Source organism: Hyaloscypha bicolor, assembly GCF_002865645.1.
Source record: "Hyaloscypha bicolor E unplaced genomic scaffold K444scaffold_51, whole genome shotgun sequence".
Taxonomy (NCBI): Eukaryota; Fungi; Ascomycota; class Leotiomycetes; order Helotiales; family Hyaloscyphaceae; genus Hyaloscypha; species Hyaloscypha bicolor.
The window spans coordinates 1-21,904 of NW_020194553.1; the positions used below are offsets into that span (position 1 = coordinate 1).

The following is a 21,904-nucleotide window of genomic DNA, read 5'->3' on the forward strand; positions in this document are numbered from 1 at the left end:
AAGGGCACCCGAGACATTTTTGTGGGTATTTGACAGGGTGCTTGGCGAATAGAAAGTGCTGGAATTTCGAGGCTCCTAGGGCTCAAAGCCTTCTTAGACTTGATCACAGACCAAGTCTTGCTCAGTGCGAGAGGCGCCTAGGGTGCCCTACCAATCAGAACAAGTGCTTTATACCTTTGACCTACAAAATGGTGGGTCTGCCCTTTAAACCGGGGGGGCGGGGGGGAAGTAGGAACCGGCTCAACGGGCGATTCCTAAAAACTGGCCTATCAAATCAACAGCTGGATTTGAGGTAACATCCCCAACCAGTTACCTCGCGATTCACTGGGTATGGCAAACATAACCTCAGATAATTGGAACTGGTCCAATAAATTGCATAGCCAGGAGTCGTCAAAACTCCGCAGCCACCGGGGCATCTTTTCAGCCCTTCTGGCCAATTCCTAAGTCGGTGGCACGTAACACTTCCTTTACAGTCACGGAGGTGATTCCTAAGATATATCCATTGAAACTTAACGGGGACGGTTGGCAAAGGTAACAACAGATCCTAACTCTACACCCAAATCCTAAATATGCAACAGGATGCGCTGCTACTTGAAACGAGGGATTGGTATAAAGATGGCGAGTTGCTGGACCTTCGAAGCCAGGAAATTTTTTCCACACAGCTTGATCCAACAACTTAGTAGGCTTAAACTTGTACTCGGAAGAGCTGCCCCTGGTCCTGTTGCTATTGAATGCACGTTCGAGATCCAAAGTCCCCAAGATGTCTAGCTTGTTTAGAACAACGACCCCGAAACATCGAAACAGCAGGTAAAAATCCTACATCCTGGATCACCTCGAGTTTACTAACCCCTGTAGTCGCGGTTCATCTCAAAGCTCTCGATCTAAGTCCAATTTACAACGGTCCTCGCCGACAACTACCACGGAAGTGACACAGAATTCAGAAAGTCGCGACAGTATGGCTGGGACTGCCCAGCCGACCATGTCGCAGACTGATGCATTGTTAGGAATAGGTGCCTGGACGGATGCAGCTCTTGGGGCTAGTCGTTCTAAGTGTCTGTGAAGGCGGGATGGAAATGATGGAAGATGACTCTGGGAGGGAGAATGAGGGTGTTAAAGACATTATAGAAATTGCAGGCGAACTTGCAAAGCGAAAGAAACACAAAAGGAGAATTCCATTGGCTGCGGGCCTCGGTCGGCTGTCTTGTGCTAAGGAGGCTCAAGACAGGAGCACTGGCTTTAGGATGATCAGTATTCTCAAAAGCTGAGAAGTGGGAGGGGAGTGGGAGAGTAGCGGACTCACGGGCAGTTTAGAGTTAAATTTGAGCAAGATGCAAAATCTTCATAAATATACCCCAGCATCTGCAATTGAGACATTACACAGGGAAAGTGCAGCCTATTGGATAGGAAACGGTGATATGAGCTCGGTGCCGTTTTTTCGCCCCACAATGCGCACTAAAATTTTCCGAAATGGAAAAAAGGCAAGTATGTCTTAACCGGTACAAGCGCTATACTTGAAATTATAGAAGCTCTGAAATTATAGAAGCTCTGAAATTATAGAAGCTCTGAAATTATAGAAGCTCTGAAATTATAAAAATACTAAAGTATAAAAGCTTTTTAAATTATAAGTAAATCTTAACTAATTAATAACTAATATAAATATTATACTTAAAATTATAGAAATACTGAAAGAATAAAAGTACTAAAGTAAAAAAGCTTTTTAAATTAGTTTAATTAATAAAAACTAGGCTTTTAATAATTAATTTAAATAAAATAAAAATCTTTAAATTTTTATATTATAAAATAAATAAATAAAAAAAGCCGTATAAAAGAAAGGTATTTTCTTTAAATAAAAGAATAAAATTACATATATAAGTATTTGTATTAAACTAGTATTTAGCTTAAACAATTACTAGATGTATTTAAAAGCTATTAACTTTGGGTTTCCTAACAGCTTATTTGGGCTCTATAAGCCTTGTCTTTAAAACTTGATAAATTTGATAAAAAAATACTAGATTAGACTAAGAATCAGGGAGGCAAATTGACATATTAAGATGCTTAGATTACTCCGGGCGCTGCTCAAGTTGCTTAGGCCCTTAGGGTGCTCAGGTGAGCTGGCTGAGCCGAGGGTAATTAGCGCCAGAGTAGAAGCGGCCGTGCCTATCAACCAAGTGTGGAGCGAAGATTGAAGGATTAGAGTTAAACTACCAAAAGAGCCAGATCTCAACCGGAGTCATTATAAAAAGAAGTAATTTTGCCCTCTGACAGTCAACGTCCCCCAATAAATACATCATTGGCTGGTCCGTAGCCAGCAATTGGCTCCCCTGACCGTTTCTTAATCTAGCAGCAGAAGGGCTGACCGAGGAATCGTAACATCCATAACCTGCACATTCGCACAATTGTGGAGTGCGCTCGATGATATTAGCAAGGACTTCAGGAGCACCGAGGGCCGGAGCAGCTAAGGAGGTACTGAAAAGAGGAGCAGCAGCCGTGTAGATGAGAGTGGTGAGCTTCATATTGAATCTACATCGTGTCAATGAAGATTAAATTGGAATGGCTGAGAAGGGCTGAAGACTGACATGTGGTTGTGATGTGTCCGCTACTGCTAGATGATTGAATCTCGATTTGGGATATCGTGAGTAAGTGACTTGAAGGATAATAAATTTTGAAGTTGAGCGACTTAAATAAGAGAAGGGACATGTGCTTTTATATATACCGAGGGAACGTTAGAACACTTTTCTCGCCAAGCTCTCGGAACGTTCTCCCAAGCCAAGTGGTCGAATTGTTATTGGGGTGTAACAATCCGCTGAATATACACCCTGATCTACAACTTGACTCAAGCATCCGCAATTAAGATGTCTCCAGCTGTCCGCATTGGAGGCCGTATCCTAGTATCATTGAAGTGCACTGCAGCCCACTTGTTCGCCCCTGTACATTTCTCTACCTTTGGCTGTGCCTTGCAGAGCTTCTGAACCTCACAAAGTTGTGTTACATTACCCAGTTATATTACTGATTTCGTTAAAATCAGAGGCCTATGAAGCGTATGAGAGTCTCATCCCGCTCTTTATCGTTCTTGCCAAGAACATTGTCCTGATTCTAGAGAGTACCAAGCCTGATCTATCCAGCTTGTTCGTTTTGCCTGTTCTAGAACCGAGAATACGCTACTGGATAAACGAAACCGAGGCCCGGAAGGCCGTGAGTGTCCGTATTTGGGTAGGATAAGCATGCCTTGTAGTCAAAACGAGACTCCTGCGATAATCCACCTGTTACGCTCAACGGAAGTCGAAGAGTAACCTCAGGGGTTCCTAGTACGGCCAAGTATCTCAAGGTGCGTGTTCTGGTTCGACCTATTTAGGCAAAATGCGGCCAATGAGAATGTGTACTTACTGTATCCCACTGTTGCTGTAACATCTACCAAAATTTGCAATAAATATTTACTAAATGCAGCTCGCTAAGTTGGCGAAATATTAAAGTCATATGATCCACCTTTTTCTTCACTGAGAGACGAGAGGAGCCCGGTTGATGGAGAGAGAAGAGATGGGGAGGGACAACCTGCGAACAAAGCAAGAGAGAGGTCTGACAATTTCCTGGCCCAGATCGACTTCTTGAGCAAATACATATACGATTTCATAGTATGCTAGCATCGAGGAAGCAGAAAAATACGCTGATGCTTGGCACAATCGATGGAATTTTCTTTACATAGGCCCCAAGAGATCTCCAAATCAAGACACTACGGAGCAATATCCCAGCCCGCCCAAATAATGCTATTCTCGTCTAGCAACAGAACGGTTGCCCACATATGTCCCAGCAAGTCCAGCCACCACACACGCACTCTTGGGGAGAGCGATCTGCGAGAGCAGCGGGGACCTCGCCGAGTCCAGGAGCTGGAGCAGCAAGCACTGCAGCGGAGAGGAGAGCCGTGAGAAGGAGGGTGATAGTTTGCATGATGGAGCTATAGACAGGCTAATGAGATTTCAAAGTTGGTAAGTCAATGGTTGTTGATTACTTACTGTGGGTTGCGAGTGTCTAGTAAGTCACCGAGTCTTTAGTATGGGTTATTTCGATATCGTGGGTTGGAGACCAAGGGCTTTTGCGATACTTTGGCAAGAGGAAATGGAGGGGATTGTGGGTTTAAACATATTCTGGATAATTTGGCGTGGCTGAAGCAATTTTGGGCCATCCCGACCATTCTTGACTTCATACCCGTCAAATTTGATTTAACCAACAAGGAATAGGAAAGTAGTACACCTCCAATTGGTGGCCACAGTCAGGGCCATTGATTGCGCCTGCAAGTCAAGAGTTTCTCGAAGTTGTGCCTCTTTCCCCGCTTTCGCTGTGCCTCTGGGCAGAATCTGAATTCTGCCCACCCCATCTCAATGAATGCACGAGTTCTACCTGGTTGCTCGCTCAAAATACCTTATGAGGGGGTACCAGCATAACATGCTGATCTTCAGCTAATTTTGTCAATGCGTTCGAGTGCTTGGAGTCTTCCACTCGAGCCTCTTGCAAAGACTTGGTACGGGAGAGACGAAGCATAAATGTCGGCCATCTCGTTTTGCCTGTTATATGGTTCGCGGTGACATTGACGGGTAAGTGAGCTGTGACACCCGGAGAATCTCCATTGCTTGTACCTTTGCTATTCGCATATCTGGACATGTCACGTGCTGCGCACAGGCATATATATATAGCTTCTTTACAGCCATTAGGGCTCTATCATTCTTACATGTTTACACTAATACACCCACATTTCCATTTCCATAGCTTGTTCAGGCCGTGACATGGTAACAATGCCCTAAGATCTCGACCTCCATATCGATACCTTAGTACGAGCTCTTAATTAAGTCCTCACCCACACATGCCATCCTCCAGAATGGCCCCGAAAAAAAACCCCTAGTGTCCAAAGGAGGCAAAGCCCTCACCAGGCAAGCCTCTGCCTCCGCCGACGAAGACGAAGAAGAAGAAGAAGACGAAGAATAACGACCCTCTGCTTCTCTTTTAACGCAGATCCCTTAGCGATTTAACTAAAAGGATGGATTTAACGATACCTAATTAAAACAGATTATATAGCTCCTTTAATAAATGAACTTGCGAGAGATCCCGGCTCCTGCTATCCCTCTTGCTCGTCTATTACTAGTATCGAACCCTCTTTCTTTTCGCTTACATGCCGTAAACATTGGTTATTTTAATCCAGAAGTCACGGATATAACGGGAAAGACAGTGATTTATACGGACGTTTTTATATTTACAGATATACTCTTATATTAAGTAAAGACTTAGCATAACAATATCCGTATAGACTTCCCCCTTTACCTTCGTGGCATTGCTCTCTTTTAATACTCGATAAAGCTTATAGCTCTTAAACGCTGTCTCCTTTCGTTTGCTCTTGTCTCTGAGCTTTATACTTCTCTTATTTCACGGTTTAAAGAATATTCTGGCATTACCTTACGTACTTTAATCTTCTCTCGGTTTACTTTTTATAATATTCGCTCTGGCAAGATTATTCGTATAAAGGTATAAGAAATGCTTCGCTTTACTCGTTTTTCTGGTTTTAAGTCTAAGTTTAATACTTTTCTCTTAATACATAATTCTCTTAATACATAACTCTCTTAATACATAATTCTCTTAATACATAATTCTCTTCATACTTTTTTACGTGGCCATATTAATGAACTAATAAAGATAATTATCCTTGGCCAGTTCTTGACTACTATTAATATAAAATGAATCCTCTAGCTAGATATGGCTTATCGAGCCCCTTGGCCAAGACAGAATCTTCTTTCCAATCTCCCTGAGCCCCTTACCGGTATCGTTCTACCTCTTAATTTAGCTTCCAAGGACTCTCTAGCTCCAGGAAACTACTCTCGCAAGCCTTATAAGGCTAGGGCTTACCAGGTTGAACCAGAGTAAAGTGACCCTAGTGGCCCTAGTTGTAGTGGCCCTAGCCCGGCAAATTTGTGGTATTAGAACTTTGTTAAATAGGAGGAGAAGAGAGTTGAGGAGCTAGTTAAGGGCGTAGGCTAGGCTCAAACGGGGACGTTTTCTTCTTGTTGAAATTAGGGGCCTGAGGCCCCTAATAGGCTTAGTAAGCCCTGGAACCGAACGCCATGGGGCTGTGCACTAGCTTAATACCCTGTCCAGCTGGAATACCCTGTATAGCTGGAATACCCTGTACGGCTGGAATACCCTGTCCAGCTGGAATACCCTGTATAGCTGGAATACCATGTACGGCTGGAATACCCTGTATAGCTGTAATCGGTTCAGCTGGCATAGGGATTTAGTACATGTGACTTAGGGGGTTCAGGGCTATATATACGGGCTACTTACCACTGTAGAACAGCAGTCAATTCAGTATCGTTTACTTGGTTTACATTGCAAGCACGTGACCCTAGCTATATTGCTTTAGCTAGTTCAACACTTCTTTTTGAGGGGGCATGTCACGTGCTGCGTACAGGCATATATATATAGCTTCTTTATCGCTATTAGGGCTCCATTATTCTTACATATTTACACTAATACACCCACATGTCCACTTCCACAGCTTTTCCAGGCCGTGACAGGACATGCACACAACGAATGCGCCGTTGCCAACGGAATAAAAGAAAGTACGTTCATGTTTGAAATCACATTAAGCTTATTTCGCAGCACGAGAAGCAAGGTGCTCTTAAAAGCCTCCCGCCCAGGGAAAAGGGTGTCATGAGACTTTACACATTATGGGAAGATTGTGACGAGAAGCCCCTAGGATACTTCCGACGCTAGGTGAACTCTGTACATTTCTCTATCTTAAAGAGAACGTTGAACTATTTAATGGAATCGGTACTTTGCCAAAAACCTCTGTGGAACCGTCCAAATCAATACCCATACCTTTAATGCTTCTAAAAAGAGCCCTGTTCTATAGTTAAAAGTATATCAATAAACAATCAGGAGAATCCGTATAAAATTTCATATATAACGGAGAACACCTTAACACATCTTTTCCGCCAATCACCATATGATGCTTCTTATCTAGCAAAGAAGCTCCCCCAGACAACCTTACACGTTTTGAGAAAGTTAGTTTCTTGTTCCGTTTTGTCGTTTCGTAGAGAATAGGGTGAGCTCTGACGTAGTCGGTTCGAATATATCGTAGAGTTCCGATGGCTGTCAGTAGCCTTTTGTGCTCTGATATTCCATAAAGAAACCTCCAGTAGTCCTTGGTAATTGTGCTCGCCATAAGTCGGAAGACGGTTGATATCGGAAGGAACGCCGTCCAAATCGAGACCACCATCTACGAATCCACCTGAAGGAATGAATGCTTCATCATTGATAGAAGAAGAACTTTTGGTTGCTGTTGATTCTTTCGTTGGTGCCTGCTTCTTGTGTTTCAGTCTCAAGAACTTGGGGAAAGTAAGAGCGCGACAGTTAATTGCAGATTGCGTGTCATATGGAAAAATCGCGACAGGGAATGGAGCCAAGGCTATCAGTGATGATGAGGGAGGAGCTGCGGGGCGTAGCCGTATAAATAGTTAGTATTGGTCTAGGCAGCAGGCGTGGGTGGGCTTGATGGAACATATAAGAGCGCGCATTATGCACCTTGAGCTAGCAAGAGAATGAGATTGTGTCACCTAGCAGATGTAAAGAAAAGTGCCATCTCATTATGACAAATCCAATCACCAATCTCTCCCATAAGAGCATCGGTGATTTAACATAATTTCCGTCGCAGAGCTGCGAAACAATGGCCTCTGCTGCTTCTACCAATTTCGATCCTGCTGCGGCGCACGCCGAAAAATACATCGATTCGTACCCTGCTACGTGCGAGGAAACGGTATTGACGGCGACACTGTTGGTGCTGAGCTTGATGTTTCTCGCGCCCAGGCCACAATCTATCAACCACGAGGGGCAGCTGCGATGACGAGATGATTTCAATCTTGGATCAGAGTCCGAACGAATCCCAAAGGATGGAAGAGAGACACAAATATGTGGCGGCGAAAGACTTGATATCTGGGCTTCTAAATTGAATCGAGTCGTTCGGAATGACAAAGATTGGGAGATAGTTCTGGAGCGAGAGGATCGAACTGAAGTCACTTGGAAAAGCCTGAGTCGATAATATCTCGTTTTGGATTTGCTTCATTTCTCCGTTTGCCATCGATACGCGCGGCTGGGGCTGCTATATCGGTTGTGGGTGCGGGGAGATTGTGTTCTTTTAGAGGGAGCCCGTCGAGCAATAGGGACGAATATTGAATCTTGCCTCTTCAAACTAGTGCCTCGGGTAACATCCAATTCTCGCTGAACGATTCCAAGTTTTGGACCGCTGTTGGTTGTGTTGTTTTGAAGGTTGGTTATAGAAGACCCGAGTATGACGGGAATTCTAGATCGTTTCACGGAATGGATGTGTTCGAAAATTGGTCCGATTCACTTCCCCATAGCGAGTGTTCTCTAAATTTCCGGCATCCCATATAGCGTTGATTAGTTTCCCGAGCTTTAGACTCCCCGTCAACAGCAAACTTTCCAACATCCACCTCGAGATAACATCCCTACGGCACGCCATGTTCGCCCGTCATTATCGTCGATACCTATTCCGTGAGTACCCGTCCACCAGATCAACAGTCCCTTCCCGATGCTAATTCACCTCAGCGGACCTAAGCCTCGAAGGCTACGGCCTGGTCAGAGGTATCGGTCCATCCCGACGCCGAATCCACAACATCCGAGCCGCCTGGGCAGAAGCCGAAGTATTCGTGATCAGACAACTTCGGATGGGCACCCATCCCAATGTTCTCGAACGTGACATCGATGCCGAGCTCCTGGTGACTGACAGGACTGGATACCGATACGACTGCCTCCGCTATGCTCGACGGATCTTGACGAACTTGAGGAATGCTGGGCAGTTTGACGGCTTGCCGACATTCATGCAGTTCGAGCAGATCAGATTATTGAGACCGAGACGAGCTAGCTATGAGATGATGATGTATGATCGGTTCAGGAATTTTGACGTCGTTACCAGGCATGGAGGGGATATTGAAATTGCGCGTGAGATCGGTGAGTTGGTGGCAGAACCTCCTACAGTCTCATTGATCTGACCCCCCGACAGCACGAGCTCGCGCTCTGGATAGAGAGGCAGAAGAAGAACTCAGAAGAATGCGTGAAGCTGACTACAGCCAGTTGGAGGAGCAGTATCGAGGTGGGTGCTTCGCCTCCCTAAAAAAAATATTAAAAAAAACTACCAATCCAGCAAATTCTGACCTCCCGCAGCCAATGAAGCAGTCCTCCGCGCTGAAGTCCAGGAGGCTATGTTTCGAGCCGAGACTGCAGAAGCTCGGCTACAATTTGAACAACAGCAGAGGCCGATAGGTCGAATGCCCTTCGTGGGGTACGCTCCTCTTTCATACCAATACGCTCCCTTTGGGAACCCTCCTGCCGCCCCTCCAATTCCCCAACCATATTATGCCGCGCCCATGAATGCCGGGAACCAATACGATCGATATCGAGATAACCAGGTGCCTTATGCTGCCAGAGAAGATTTCCAGCCTCAACGTCCGTACCCACCCAACCAACGCCAGCAGCGGCAGCAAGACGACTATCAACGGCAAAATGGGAGAGATCCGTGCCGTCAGAGAGCAGGGTCAGAATACGCTCCGACTATTTATTCGGACGATTCATACTACCGTCGGGGTCGGTGAGGAGGGCATGAGACATGAGAAGTTTGGTCTTCGGGTGGAGCCTCGTTGTGTTTTGATCGGTGGAAAGCTTCGGAAAGGATACCGCACGATTTGTATGATACAGAACCAAGATTATATTAGACGAGATGCGAAAGAGGCCACAATTCAAGCTTCGGGACACGACTCTAATTGTGCGAGCCGGAACTCTTGAAGTATCCCCATAAGAGCTAGAACAACGCCGGATCGTACTACCCTCGTCGAAGTTTCAAGTTCCTCAGTGGTGAGATCGAAGGGAAGTGTAGCTTTCTGGCATTGGTTGGTTGGTTCTCAAGTGCTTCGTTATATCGCTTTTTCTACCTCATCCTGCTTGCTTCCATCCTGTCGAGTCTTTCGGCGCCGCTGTCCACAGATAGACCCATTCTTTTGGTTCCACTCTTCATCTCTTTTTGTTCAGACCTATCATTCTCCTTCAGTTCAAGCTCCATTCTCACCTCCTCCGTTTTAGCCTTGACTTGGTCTACCATTGTTGATGCGCAAGGCATTCAACTGGGTGTGTGAGTTGTTTTCCGCTTTTCACAAACCAACCACTGACTGCTTCAATATCTGACTCTCTGCCACTTACTACATCAATAAGCGCTGGATGAAGATCTCCCGCCTTCGGAACTTGGAGCATCTTGGACGTTACCCATTCTGTTACTTGCTCAAGCAAAATCATTCTTTCAAGATCGTTTCGGATCACCAGCCAGCTTCTCTGATAAGTTCACGTCCGATCTTCCTCCATTCCACATCAGCAAAGACTTCACCTATCTTGTACTCCTGAAGAACTGACAACCGCCCTAAAACAGAATACTCGATAGCTTTTGCAAGGCGTTTGAAGAGAGATGTGCTCTGGTCAACGCGGCTTGCAACCAATGAGAGAGGTCGGATGTGATCGAAGATCTGGGAAGATCTCCTGGTATATTACTTCAACGACGCCCATTGCGTTTTGTGTTGCTACATCATTACTCTCCCGATGTAGTCTATACCCGACTTCTCCCATGCTATTTACACAGTGTCTTGATATGAGGTTAAGGATAGGGCCCGGGCTAAATTCTGCCCCTGGAGGTGCGTCCTGAACTGACTGAATTCTTCTCTCTGCGTGATACAGGGTGGCGGGACTTCTTTTGGCGCAGTAGATAATCAAGTGAGTTTCCAGAGGAAGTTGAGTTTTTTGTATTTGGGGATATTTTCGGTGAGGCTCCTGAACTTGGTGGCACAGGCTGGAAGTCTTGCGCTTTCAATCGATTATAGCTTCGGGGGACAACTTCCATCTTAACGCCCTCTAATTCGTGAACACTGCCATCGATGATAACTTTGAGCCTTAGAGTTTGGTTAGCAAGAGAATACGAACAAGGAAGTACATCCAGGACGTGGGGTGAGGGCCCAAAACTTACCTCCACCCACCCGCTCATATTCTTCAGGTCCCCTCTTTGCACAAACACGACAAGCCTGCGCGACGGATGTAAAACGCGAGGAGCATTGCATTGTTGCCAGCATTATCGATGTAAATCCTTCTCCTAGCATCTTCGGTAAAGACTTCTCGGGATGGGATGGAAAGAGGCCGTAGAATCACATGGTGTGGGTAGATCTTCTTGAACTTTCCGAAGGGTGCCCTTGTTTGAGGAGGAACAGCCACCCGAGGAATTGAACGCATTTCTCCAGTACCGGGCGACAAATGAAGCTTCTTCGACCGTAATAGCTTTGATTGAAGGATATTGACACGGGAGGAGACGAGGTGAAGTGTGGTGAGGTTGGAGACTCGATCCCGGTTACTCAATGCAGGGACTTAACCTTACATAAGCTTGCACGTGACGCCACTGCGAAAGAACAATCAGGCTGGAATCGAGTAATGCTTTATTGAATCCAGGGGTTTTAAGTTCCATTTAGGTTTCTCAAATAACTGCAAACCACTTCATTCAGGTAGATAAGCTTCATTATTTTATTTACATAATCCTCGGAGAAGCTCCTTGCCCCTCGCCCCTCCCCAAATCCTCAAATGCGACTCACCCACTCGAACTTTCCAAACCATACCAAAAGACTTTCCTTTTACAAATTTCAAATCACCAAAGTGCATTTAAGAAGATATTACTTAAGTCCTGTCTTAGCTTCATTCGTCCCATGCACCACTGATCAGATGATGGAAACGAACTACTGACACCCATCGCCTCGTGAAGGCTCAGGACTATTGATGGGCTCCCCCCAGGCGCGAGCCCGAGGAGACCCTGTCTACTAAGCCCGACAGGGAGGACGTAGCGGGTCGGAGCTAGAATCGAAAGAGGAGGTTGGTGGACTCTGCGTGTCGTCTCGAGGGCTGCAAGAGTCAATGCTTCGATTCGATGAAGATGAGGTGGTCGGATCTCAAGTCTGGTTGGATATCCAGGCCTTCTCGGGAGCGGGGATAGCGCACTCCTTCCAGGACTTGAGTGAGAAGAGGAGGATGCTGAGGTGGGTGGTGAGAGGGTCGAACAATGGGAGAGAACAGGGCCAAGTCTTCTCGAGCGCTGCGCCTGTCTCGGGTGGTTGATGTCCGAAAGAAGAAGAGGAGGAGGAAGAGGAACATTAGTCCGGATTGGAAGAACAGGGCGTGTCGTCTGGAGTGCTGTGCCTGTCTTGGAGGGATTGTAATCCAGAGGTGTACAGCCAGGGCCGTACGATAGAGATGTGACATGTGACTTGTGACTTGTGACCTGACCCCCCTGGAAGATGAATGTAGATTAGCAAAAGACCAAGAGGGGCAAACCTTGTGAGAGGGAGGAAAGTTAGTTAGATAATAAAGGCCTGTTGCATGTGGTTAGTCAGAATAGTGGGAGGTATGAGGGTTGAAGGACTGACCAAATGTTGTCGAGAAATGCACCACCACAGGGCTGGACTCCCCCCCACCATGCTGACTATAAAGTGGATTAGTGGCAGCAAATGGGAAAGAGGCAAGAAAGCTTACCCAGCGCTATCCGTACCTATGAACTCTTCAAACGAAGAAACCCTGTAGAAGTAAGCCGTAACGAGACAAATGGATCAACGATACTTATTCTAGTCCAACAATAAACCGTACTCCTCCGGCTAATTGAGTGGCAGATGCTAAATGATAAATGTCAGTTGCGCAAGCGCTGTTTTGGTGATTGTTTGGTGATACCCGACTTCCTTCGTCCAAGAACCACCAAGGATTCCAGAAGCCGGGCCTTTATTTTCAATTTTTTTTTGGTGAGGGTGGATAAGACGCCTCTTTTCAAATGTAAGAAAGAAAGGGGTACTTAGCTTGTTAAGGAATTGAATCCTAGATAGAATAATATGGGACGAGTCCCTGGGGTCCAGGAGGGCCAGGTCACAGGTATGTCACAGTCACAGTCGAAGAGAGATCCATGAGGTATCCGAATCCAGGAAGGCAAGACGAATCAAGTGTAGTAGGGCAAGTTCGCCGGCCAGGTCCTTGGAGTTGGAATGGAACGGAAATCCTTGCAATCTCTATCAACCAACACATTATGTTGCCGTGGAACGAAACAAGACTCGCATCTGCCGTAATTCCTGATGTTGCCGCATCGCAGGGGGTGCAAGTGCGATGGGCCAGGAGAATTGAAGACTCCGTCAGTTTTGAGCATGTAAAGTTGGCCCTGGGAACAAGAGAGTTAGCGATGACTATCGAGGCGCATTGAGACATCGCCGTCGGAGGAGATGACGAATCAGATAAATAAACGAGGCCCTCCCTCCAACACTTACATTGGGATGAGAACGGTAGAACGTGTTCCCAGGTATGTGTGGTCGAATAGAGCTTGAAGTATCCCCACTTCGCACAATCTTTCCTGGCGAGGTCTCAATCAGATGGACTTCGGAAATAGTCTCTCTCTGAAAGTGCACGCGGCGGTGGCTAGGCGTGCGGCGATCCCGTTTCACTGGAGAAAACGTCAGCATCCTGTGGCGAAAGAGTGGTGCAGCCAGTTGTAGATTGCATGATGGTGGATGGAACATGCGGCAACCCGGCCACAGAAGACAGAGCGCAGAGTGCAGAGCAATCTGAAAGGAATTGGATATCGCGCCGAGTGGGTAAACTTACAGCAAGACCGTGGAAGAGTTGCTTTCATCGAGAAGGAGGAGAAGGAGGAGAGCAGGTCATCAACTTCTGCAGTCGGGTCGCTGATCGAAAGTTGCTGTGCGAAAGCAACAATTGTCTCGACACGTGGGACAGGGGCTCGAAGAGGCTCCGCCATCACCGGAGTGACAGCAGAGACACTCTTTGGAGGAATGATCCTGACCGTGAGTGGCTTGACGGAATTCGATTCGGCGGCTCGAAGCTTTGGAAGAACGACGAGGAGCGCAAGCGCAAGGATGAGGAAAACGACGAAGGTCGCGAAAGAAGGCATGGTGGTAATCAATCGAGGTGGTTAGGCTCAAGAGATCAAAGTGTGAATGCAGATGGTAATCAATGATCGAAATCAATGAGTGTCTGGGTTCACTGAAGAGAAAGGAAGGAAGGAATCCAGAAAATCGCGGTTGCCATATGTAAATAATCGGTTGCTACGGGCACTATTTTTTTTTAGCACGAGGCTGCGTCGGCAGGCTGAGGATATACTCCGGTAAGCTAATTCCTAATTCAAAAGCGGCGAGCAATTTGCCGGACTGAGAGAACTCCAACAACGAATGAATCGTGCTGCATTCGACGCAAAAGCAGGACTAAATGCAATGCGCATGACATATTAAAACATCTTGAAAGATTGGATAGCTTGAAGAGCCAAGGTTGATATGCTCTCTTGAGCCTTGAGGTCAATCGCTGCACTGAAGGCTCCACCCTTCCCTTCGCAGCCCAATGACTTCGAATGGGCAGACATACAAGACGCAAGCCTACTATGGAGATCTTATCTGCATATTGCCGATGCCAGCAAGTCTCCAGAGGCTTCTGGGTGCCTATATTCCCCTCAACCTAACAACCTCGAGCTTTCAGGCAGACCAGAACACCTCAGAGAATGCTGGTCATTTGACTTCGATACAGCCTCACCACAAGCCGACTCAACAGAAAGCAGCGCATTGACAGCGCTTCACACCGGCAGCAAATTATTAGAATAAACGACAGAACCTCGAAGCTGGTAGTGGAAGTTTCCCCAATCTGCATCAACTGCATGCTCCTTGTCAATCGTTGGAGAAACTCTTTTCTTCTGCCATACTTTTTCTCCCCCAAATCCTGTCTTCTTTTTGATCGACACTCGCCTTGGTAACTCCAAAGAAGGTACTCAAAGAAACCAACCCATATTGTCTTTCTATTTGTGATGCATTACCACTGGCAAGAATTATGCTGAACCCATCAAGGAATGGTGACTCTCTTGATCCGCAGATAGAGGAACAAACGCAATGTTGTCATCCTTCCTTTTTATCTCATTAGAGATGGCAAATTAAAGAACAATATCAGTAGAAGAAGGGTTAAAAGTAATTCCTGGTGGAAGGTGCTATTGAGAATCTCATCACTGACAAGAATCCTGGACGAATGGCCTTGTCTTTGGCTTTTCTTCAAGCGATGCGCAGCGGTAATAGGTAGATGCAGCTCGAAACCAGAAGTGCAAAGCTATCATAAATTTCAAGTTCTCGAATGGCACCGTCTCAGACTCGCTGGAAGAATGACCAGCTGGCCATGGCCTGCTCAGATATAGCGCCATTTAGAATGTCATTGGTTGGGTGGCAATGAATGGTAAAGCCGCCCTTGTCCCCAAAGTTGAAGAGCTTAGTGAGTGGCATGACGCAAATAATTTCATTCGGGAAACATGATAACCCCGAACTGAGTCGAGACGAACGAAACTAACTGATGAAGTGCTTGATGACAGTGAAGCGAGGTTGTCGACAACCTCGGGTAAATTTAACTGACGTGCTGAATAATACGCTGGTCTTGATGCAACCACAAATAATTCCACGATGGAGGCCTGGTTCATCGCCTTCTAATAATTTTCGTCGAAAGATGTCTAATATTGAAGAAGATATGTGGGCAGTAAAAATTGCTCCCTGCCGATGTCGAACCTTTTCACGATGTTGGCCTCCACTCCCTTCCTTCTTCTTAATTGGTCGATATAAATCGCCGAAGCATCGACCTACCGGCAGCAACTTCGTATCGGGTTGTCGCTGGATGATTAATAATCAACACCTGTATCCTTATCCAAGAAGGCCATTGCTCTCCCCCAATAGCAACTCTTCAATAATCAAAGGATCAGCCTCCATATTCATGAAATCTAGCACTTCTGTACGATCCTGGACATAAGCCGAGATACTCGCCAATCGAAATTAGCTTCATTGGTAAGCATTTGAGAGCAGACTCAGAGCGGATTACTCATTCAACCTGAACGGCCACCCAAGTGGAGATTTCGCCAGCCACTTCCTCCCTAGTTCCACCCTATCATCCTCGAGAAGTTGCCCCTTACCGCGGCATCTCCCTGGACTATATATCTATATATGTCACCGCAGAATGTACCAACTTCAAAAAGAAGACCTGAAGCAGCAAAGGAAAGGCACCCCGGAGCACCGTCAAGATGTCGATCGGATCCAAACCGAAGAGGGGCGAAGCTTTGGCACACTTCAATATCAAAACCGACAGGAAAATGTTACTGAAGTTGGATCTACTGCTGGTCCCCATGTGTTGTGCGATGTAAGCACTCTCCTCTCATGTTCAATGTTATATTCATGTCTGACTCTTACCCTAGGTACCTTATCGCATTCTTGGACCGATCAAACATTGGAAATGCAAGGATCGCGGGACTTCAGAAGAACTTGAAACTCACAGATGTTCAGTATGAGACCGGTAAATTGATCAAACCTTTCCCCCATATGCAGCATGGAAACTCACTTTTCCTGATAGCCATCACCGTCACTTACATCCCATACATGGCCGCCGAATTACCCTCAAACTTGATGGTCAAAAAAATTGGACCCAAAATCCAATTACCGATCATGATGTTGCTTTGGGGGCTCGTCAGCACCTGCCAATCACAAGTCAATTCCTATGGCGGACTCCTCGCATGCCGTTTCTTTATCGGGCTTTTTGAAGGTGGTCTCTTCCCTGGTCTCGTGCTTTATCTCTCCGGATTCTACCGTCCCCAAGAGCTTCAAATCCGCGTTGGGTTATTTTTCTGCGCAGCCGCACTTTCGAGTGCTTTCTCTGGTTTGCTTGCAACGGCCATCCAGCTGATGGAAGGACTTCGGGGCATGCATGGTTGGCAGGTATGGAATAACGAAACAGGCATCGGGACTATTGACTGATTATTCGCAGTGGATTTTCCTCCTCGAAGGTGTTTTCACGATCGTCTTCGCCCTCTTCTCACTGTGGATTTTACCCAACACCCCCCTCGACGTCAAAATCCTCTCTCAATCCGAGCGCGAATACTGCCAACAACGCCTAGAACTCGACGCAAAAAGAAGCGAAAGCACCAACATCATCCGAAAAGACATTTTCGGTGCACTGCCAGATCTCTGTCTATGGATCCTAGTCCTCACACTCTTCTGCAGCGGCGTCAGCCTCTTCGGTCTCGCATACTTCACGCCCAGCATCGTTGCCGGATTCGGATACTCCGCCAACAAAACACAGCGATATACCGTTCCCCCCTTCGCAATCGCATTCGTGGCAACAGTCATCGGTGCACTTATTGCAGACAAGTACAGAGCCAGGGGAGCAGTAGCTTTTGTAGCAACATCATTGTCAGTTGCCGGCTTCGCAGTCTTCTACATAAGCAAGACCGTCGCAGTGCGCTATGTCTCACTCAACATGCTCATCACAAGCGTGTACACCACTGCACCTTGCCTCATCACCTGGCTCTCTAACAACGCAGCTGCACATACTCGCCGTGCAACAGCCGTCGCTCTTGGCTTCATGGCTACAAATCTTGGGGGTATTGTGAGCACGTGGATTTATCCCAAATCGGCCGCTCCCAAGTACAGATTTGCTGCGAAGTTTAACTTGGCGCTCAATTGTTTTATGCTACTGGGAATTGCGACTAATATTGTGCTGTTGAGGCGGAGGAATGTGGAGAAGGTGGAGAATAGAGAGGAGATACTGGCTGGGATGGAGGATCTTGACGCGCATGAGCAATACGAGCTTTTGGGTGATCGACATCCGGATTTCAAATATACACTTTGAAAGGCTGACCGAATTAAAATTTTAATCAGAGCGGGTGTTTACCGAACTATAGGTTATAGCCTAGGGGTTTTGAATAGTTAAGAGGTTTATAGAGCAGAGAATTTATTATCATAGAAAGAATATCTTCAACTCGAGATGAAACGGATGAAGGCAAGCCGAAAGACGTAAGAAGTCAAATGTTCCAGAAGAGCTTAGTACGGATCCGTACATTAAAAGATATCAGATGTTAAATATTCCTAAGAAACTCTGGACATTCGAAAAGGTGAGAAGTCCAATATATCTAGAAGACTAGTACAATCCAAGTACATAAGCAAGGTGACACGTCACCTCAACCCCCATCATTTCCCTCATTCCGGCGTCACCCGTCGAACCTGAACAACATTCCCCTCTCAAGCAGGAAAACAATAATAATAAGAATCACAGGTCGTCCTTCCTTCTCCAAAATCAACAGAATAAACTTCCCTCCCATTGTCCTTAAAACAATTAAAATTCCTAAAACCATTTGTAGCCCAGCCACATCCACTAAACAACGGTCTTGACCCTGCATCGCTGTCGATATATGCCGTGACCGTGACACCAGACGAAAATGTGCAGGAGACAGCGTTGCCGGGCCACGTTGTGAATGCGGATGTGGGATAATGGACGGTTTGGCATATGTTGGAGCTGAGTGGAATTTGGCCGTTGGAGGAGGTGGCGTCGTCTGCGTAGCTGGAAGCAGTGTTAGAAGGTTATGGAGGGAAGGGGAGGGAGAAGGAGAAAGATTTTTAAGAAGGAATGGACACACTATTCCATCTCGGAACTATAGGTTAATGCGCCGGTGTCCCATGCTGAGAAGCAGTTGCTTAGGTGAATGGATTCGGTGGCATATGAGGTGCTCAATAATGAGAGGAATGAGAGGGAGAGGGAGACAGTGAGAGGCTTCATCTTGAAATTGCTGGGGAAAGCTGACAGGTTGGAAAAAACTTGAGATTGATCTGAACATAGAGGGGACAGTCTGAAGTTATATATGATTTCTTTTTTCTCGTTCTATGGCACCTGGCTGAGAAGCAAGGATCTTGCAGTGTGCTAACAATTGGGGTGCTTGGCAATTGGGGGCTAGTTGACGAAGTTGGCAGTGGAGCGTCAGAAGCAAACATCGTGAACTTGGCAGAACGATTGAAAAGCGGTCTGTAGACATTATCAAGCAACTCACGATGCGTTCTTCAGCCCTACGGAGATGTCCCATTCTAAGCGATACAAATCGGAATTGCAGGCCTGATTCGGCGGTTGCTCGGCTAGATTCTAGGGGGGCTTACTGAGGCCATTAGCGGGCTAGCGGACAAATCCGAGAAGCGAAAAGTGATTTTCTGATTTTCTGATTTTCTGATTTTCGCGCTCACCCCCCACCACACCTCACTAAAAAAAAAAAAGTACAGCATACACGCCTTATTCTCGACTACTCCTAACCCCCCCTTAGCTTGCGTGGTCCGTAAGGCAAATCCCATGGATTACGAGGCACATCTCCATCTCCCTCACTCTCTATATCCTCCGTACTGCCTATATTACTCGAATTATCTATATCTCCTTTATTCCCTTCTCCTCTAGTATCCTTACCCTCCTCTGCTATAACCTCCTTCCCCATTGCCTTCTGACCTTGTATCTGTCTTTATACTCGCTTTCTATATCTTATAGGCGGTCGAGGCTTTAGTATAAAGGGTTTTGCAGATACGGAGCGAGGCTTTCCAGACTTGGTAGGATTAGTATTAAGTTAATGAAAAGTACAGATTTTACTATTATTATTATATCTATAATTTATATAAGTACTATTAAATTCGCCTTCTATAACTATATAGTATTTAAAAGGGCCCCTCGGTCTCTTCTTATTACTATAAGTAGTATAAGCTTAAGAGAATTCGGTTCTATAAATATATACTAAGCTTGCCTCCAGATTTGCCTTGCCTTTCTCTAATTCCTTTAGCTTCCTGCCCTAGTATAGCTTTATTTCTCTAACTTTAGCCTTATTATTAATTTGCTTTACTATTTTAGTAGTATTATTAGGTAATATAAGGAGATTAAAGTATTATTATAAAGGAAAAGAAGGAGGTTATATATAAGAAGGAGGTCAAGAAGTAAAGGAATTTATTAATTAAACGTATTAATAAGAGAGAATATTATAGACTAAGTCTGGATTATTAAAGAATATATTATAAATATTATCTTTTTACTTATTTATAGCTTTATTATCTTTTCTACTACTTTTACCTTTACTAGAGCTACTACCTAAAGCCATATTTAATATATCTTTAATAAAAGAGATCTTTAATAATAGTATTATATATTAGAATTAAAGTTATTTTTGGAAGGAAATTAAGGTTAAGGTTAAGGCTAAGATTAAAGCTAGTATAGCTATATCTTTATTATTTACTTTTAGGATATAAAAATATATATTTAATATAATTATTTAAATCTAAATAAATTTATAATAAATAATACCTAAAAATAGAAATATTAGTACTTAATAGCCCTAGGTTAAGTATATTTAAATATTAAAAAAATTATAATTTTAGGTATTATAGTTATAAAAATAAAGATATAAATATTCTTTCTTTTACTAACTCGCAAAAGCTAAAATATACTAATAATAATTAAACTATATTTGACCCGTATAATTAGCTAATTTACTTTACTAATTATAAATAATTTAAAGTAATTTAAATCTCCTTAAATCTCTATATATAGCTTATTATATAAACTTCTATATTTTTATATTTAGTAATACTATAATTATAATTTTTAGATAAGAAGAATTCCCTTATTCTAGTATATATAATTATATTTATTTCTTATTTTTCGAATATATAATTATTAAATTAGAGAGGCTCAAGAATTCTAAATAATACTTTTTTCTAAGAGATATATATTCTTAATAAATAGTAAAAGTAAATATGGAATTATATAATAATATAATTACCTTATACTAGTAACTTTATTTTCTATAAAACTATAATTCTATTTTATCTTTATTCTAAAACCTTTATTCTTTTTCTATATTTTTTCGATTTTACTATTAATACTAAGAGCTTCTGCTCTCTACTAATACCTTCTCTATTAATACCTTTATTAATACCTTTATTAATACCTTTATTAATACCTTTATTAATACCTTTATTAATACCTCTATTAATACTAAGAGCTAGTATCTAACTACCTTATAACCTTTCTCTTCTCCTCCTTACTCCTTCTTACTCCTCCTCCTCACTCCTCTTCCAAACCCCTCTTCCGAACCCCTCCTCCTCTTTACTCCTCCTCACCCCTCCTCCTCACCCCTCCTCCTCACCCCTCTTCCGAACCCCTCTTCTGAACCCCTCTTCCTTTAATACTTCTTTCATTAATATCAAGAGCTAGCATCTGACTACCTTATAACCTTCCTCTCCTTCTCCAAACCCCTCCAAACCCCTCCTCTGAACCCCTCCTCCTTTAATACTTCTACTAATAATACCAAAAGCTGGCACCTGACTACTACTTCTGGGTCACTTTTATCCAGAACTCCCATACCATAAGTCTTTAACCCACTTGCTTCTTAGAAAGCTAAATTTTAGATCCCTTCTCCCCTTCTCTAATATCTCCTTCTCCCCTTTTCCGATACCTCTTATGCCTTTGGGCCCTTTGGGAATACCCTCTCTCGAACTTCCAAAAAAGAGGCTAACTCCTATTTAGATTCCTCTAAACTTTAATACCTCTTCCCTTTTTCTAATACCTCTTATGCCTTTGGGCCCTTTAGGAATACCCTCTTTTAAACTTCCAAAAAAGAGGCTAACTCCTATTTAGATCCCTCCGAACTTTAATATCTCCTCTCCTTTTTTAATACTTATAAAAGCCTTTGGGCCGCTACTAAGTACCCCTATTCTTTATCTTGGAATATATACTAACTTATTCTTATAGGAAATAGCTTTTCTTTCTCTAATCTTAACTTCTTTAATATATACTTCTTACCTTTAGGCTATTTAGATATCTCTTTATTTGCTTTTATGAAATATATACTAATTTACTTTTTAGTTTCCCTTACCTTACCTCTCTTTTAATATTACTATATATATGCCTAGTTAGTACTAGTTCTTATAACCTATAGTTAGGTTTTCTATTTATTAAATACCCGAGTATT

General features: G+C 44.3%; 4 protein-coding genes across 4 annotated transcripts; 2 read left to right on the top strand and 2 right to left on the bottom strand.

The window, feature by feature from the left end:
* Positions 1-8,620: 8,620 nt before the first annotated feature.
* On the top strand, positions 8,621-9,236 carry K444DRAFT_326866 (uncharacterized protein). Its single transcript, XM_024871924.1, has one exon. The coding sequence runs from the start codon at positions 8,724-8,726 to the stop codon at positions 9,045-9,047; it is 324 nt and encodes a 107-aa protein (XP_024740329.1). The 5' UTR covers positions 8,621-8,723; the 3' UTR covers positions 9,048-9,236.
* A 1,638-nt stretch (positions 9,237-10,874) lies between these two features.
* K444DRAFT_326862 (uncharacterized protein) lies at positions 10,875-11,392 on the bottom strand. The gene is made up of 2 exons (XM_024871923.1): positions 11,060-11,392; positions 10,875-10,985 (listed from the first exon to the last, which is right to left on the bottom strand). Exon 1 carries the CDS (start codon positions 11,317-11,319, stop codon positions 11,083-11,085), a length of 237 nt encoding a protein of 78 aa, XP_024740330.1. The 5' UTR covers positions 11,320-11,392; the 3' UTR covers positions 10,875-10,985; positions 11,060-11,082.
* Positions 11,393-13,054: 1,662 nt separating this feature from the next.
* Positions 13,055-14,017, bottom strand: K444DRAFT_626791 (uncharacterized protein; the record flags this gene model as incomplete). The annotated part of the gene is made up of 3 exons (XM_024882704.1): positions 13,055-13,270; positions 13,377-13,549; positions 13,711-14,017. The coding sequence occupies 3 exons, from the start codon at positions 14,015-14,017 to the stop codon at positions 13,055-13,057; spliced, it is 696 nt and encodes a 231-aa protein (XP_024740331.1).
* Positions 14,018-16,162: 2,145 nt separating this feature from the next.
* K444DRAFT_584650 (putative MFS transporter) lies at positions 16,163-17,860 on the top strand (the record flags this gene model as incomplete). Its single annotated transcript, XM_024877882.1, has 4 exons — positions 16,163-16,278; positions 16,334-16,431; positions 16,489-16,850; positions 16,900-17,860. 4 exons carry the CDS (start codon positions 16,163-16,165, stop codon positions 17,761-17,763), a joined length of 1,440 nt encoding a protein of 479 aa, XP_024740332.1. The 3' UTR covers positions 17,764-17,860.
* Positions 17,861-21,904: the final 4,044 nt, after the last annotated feature.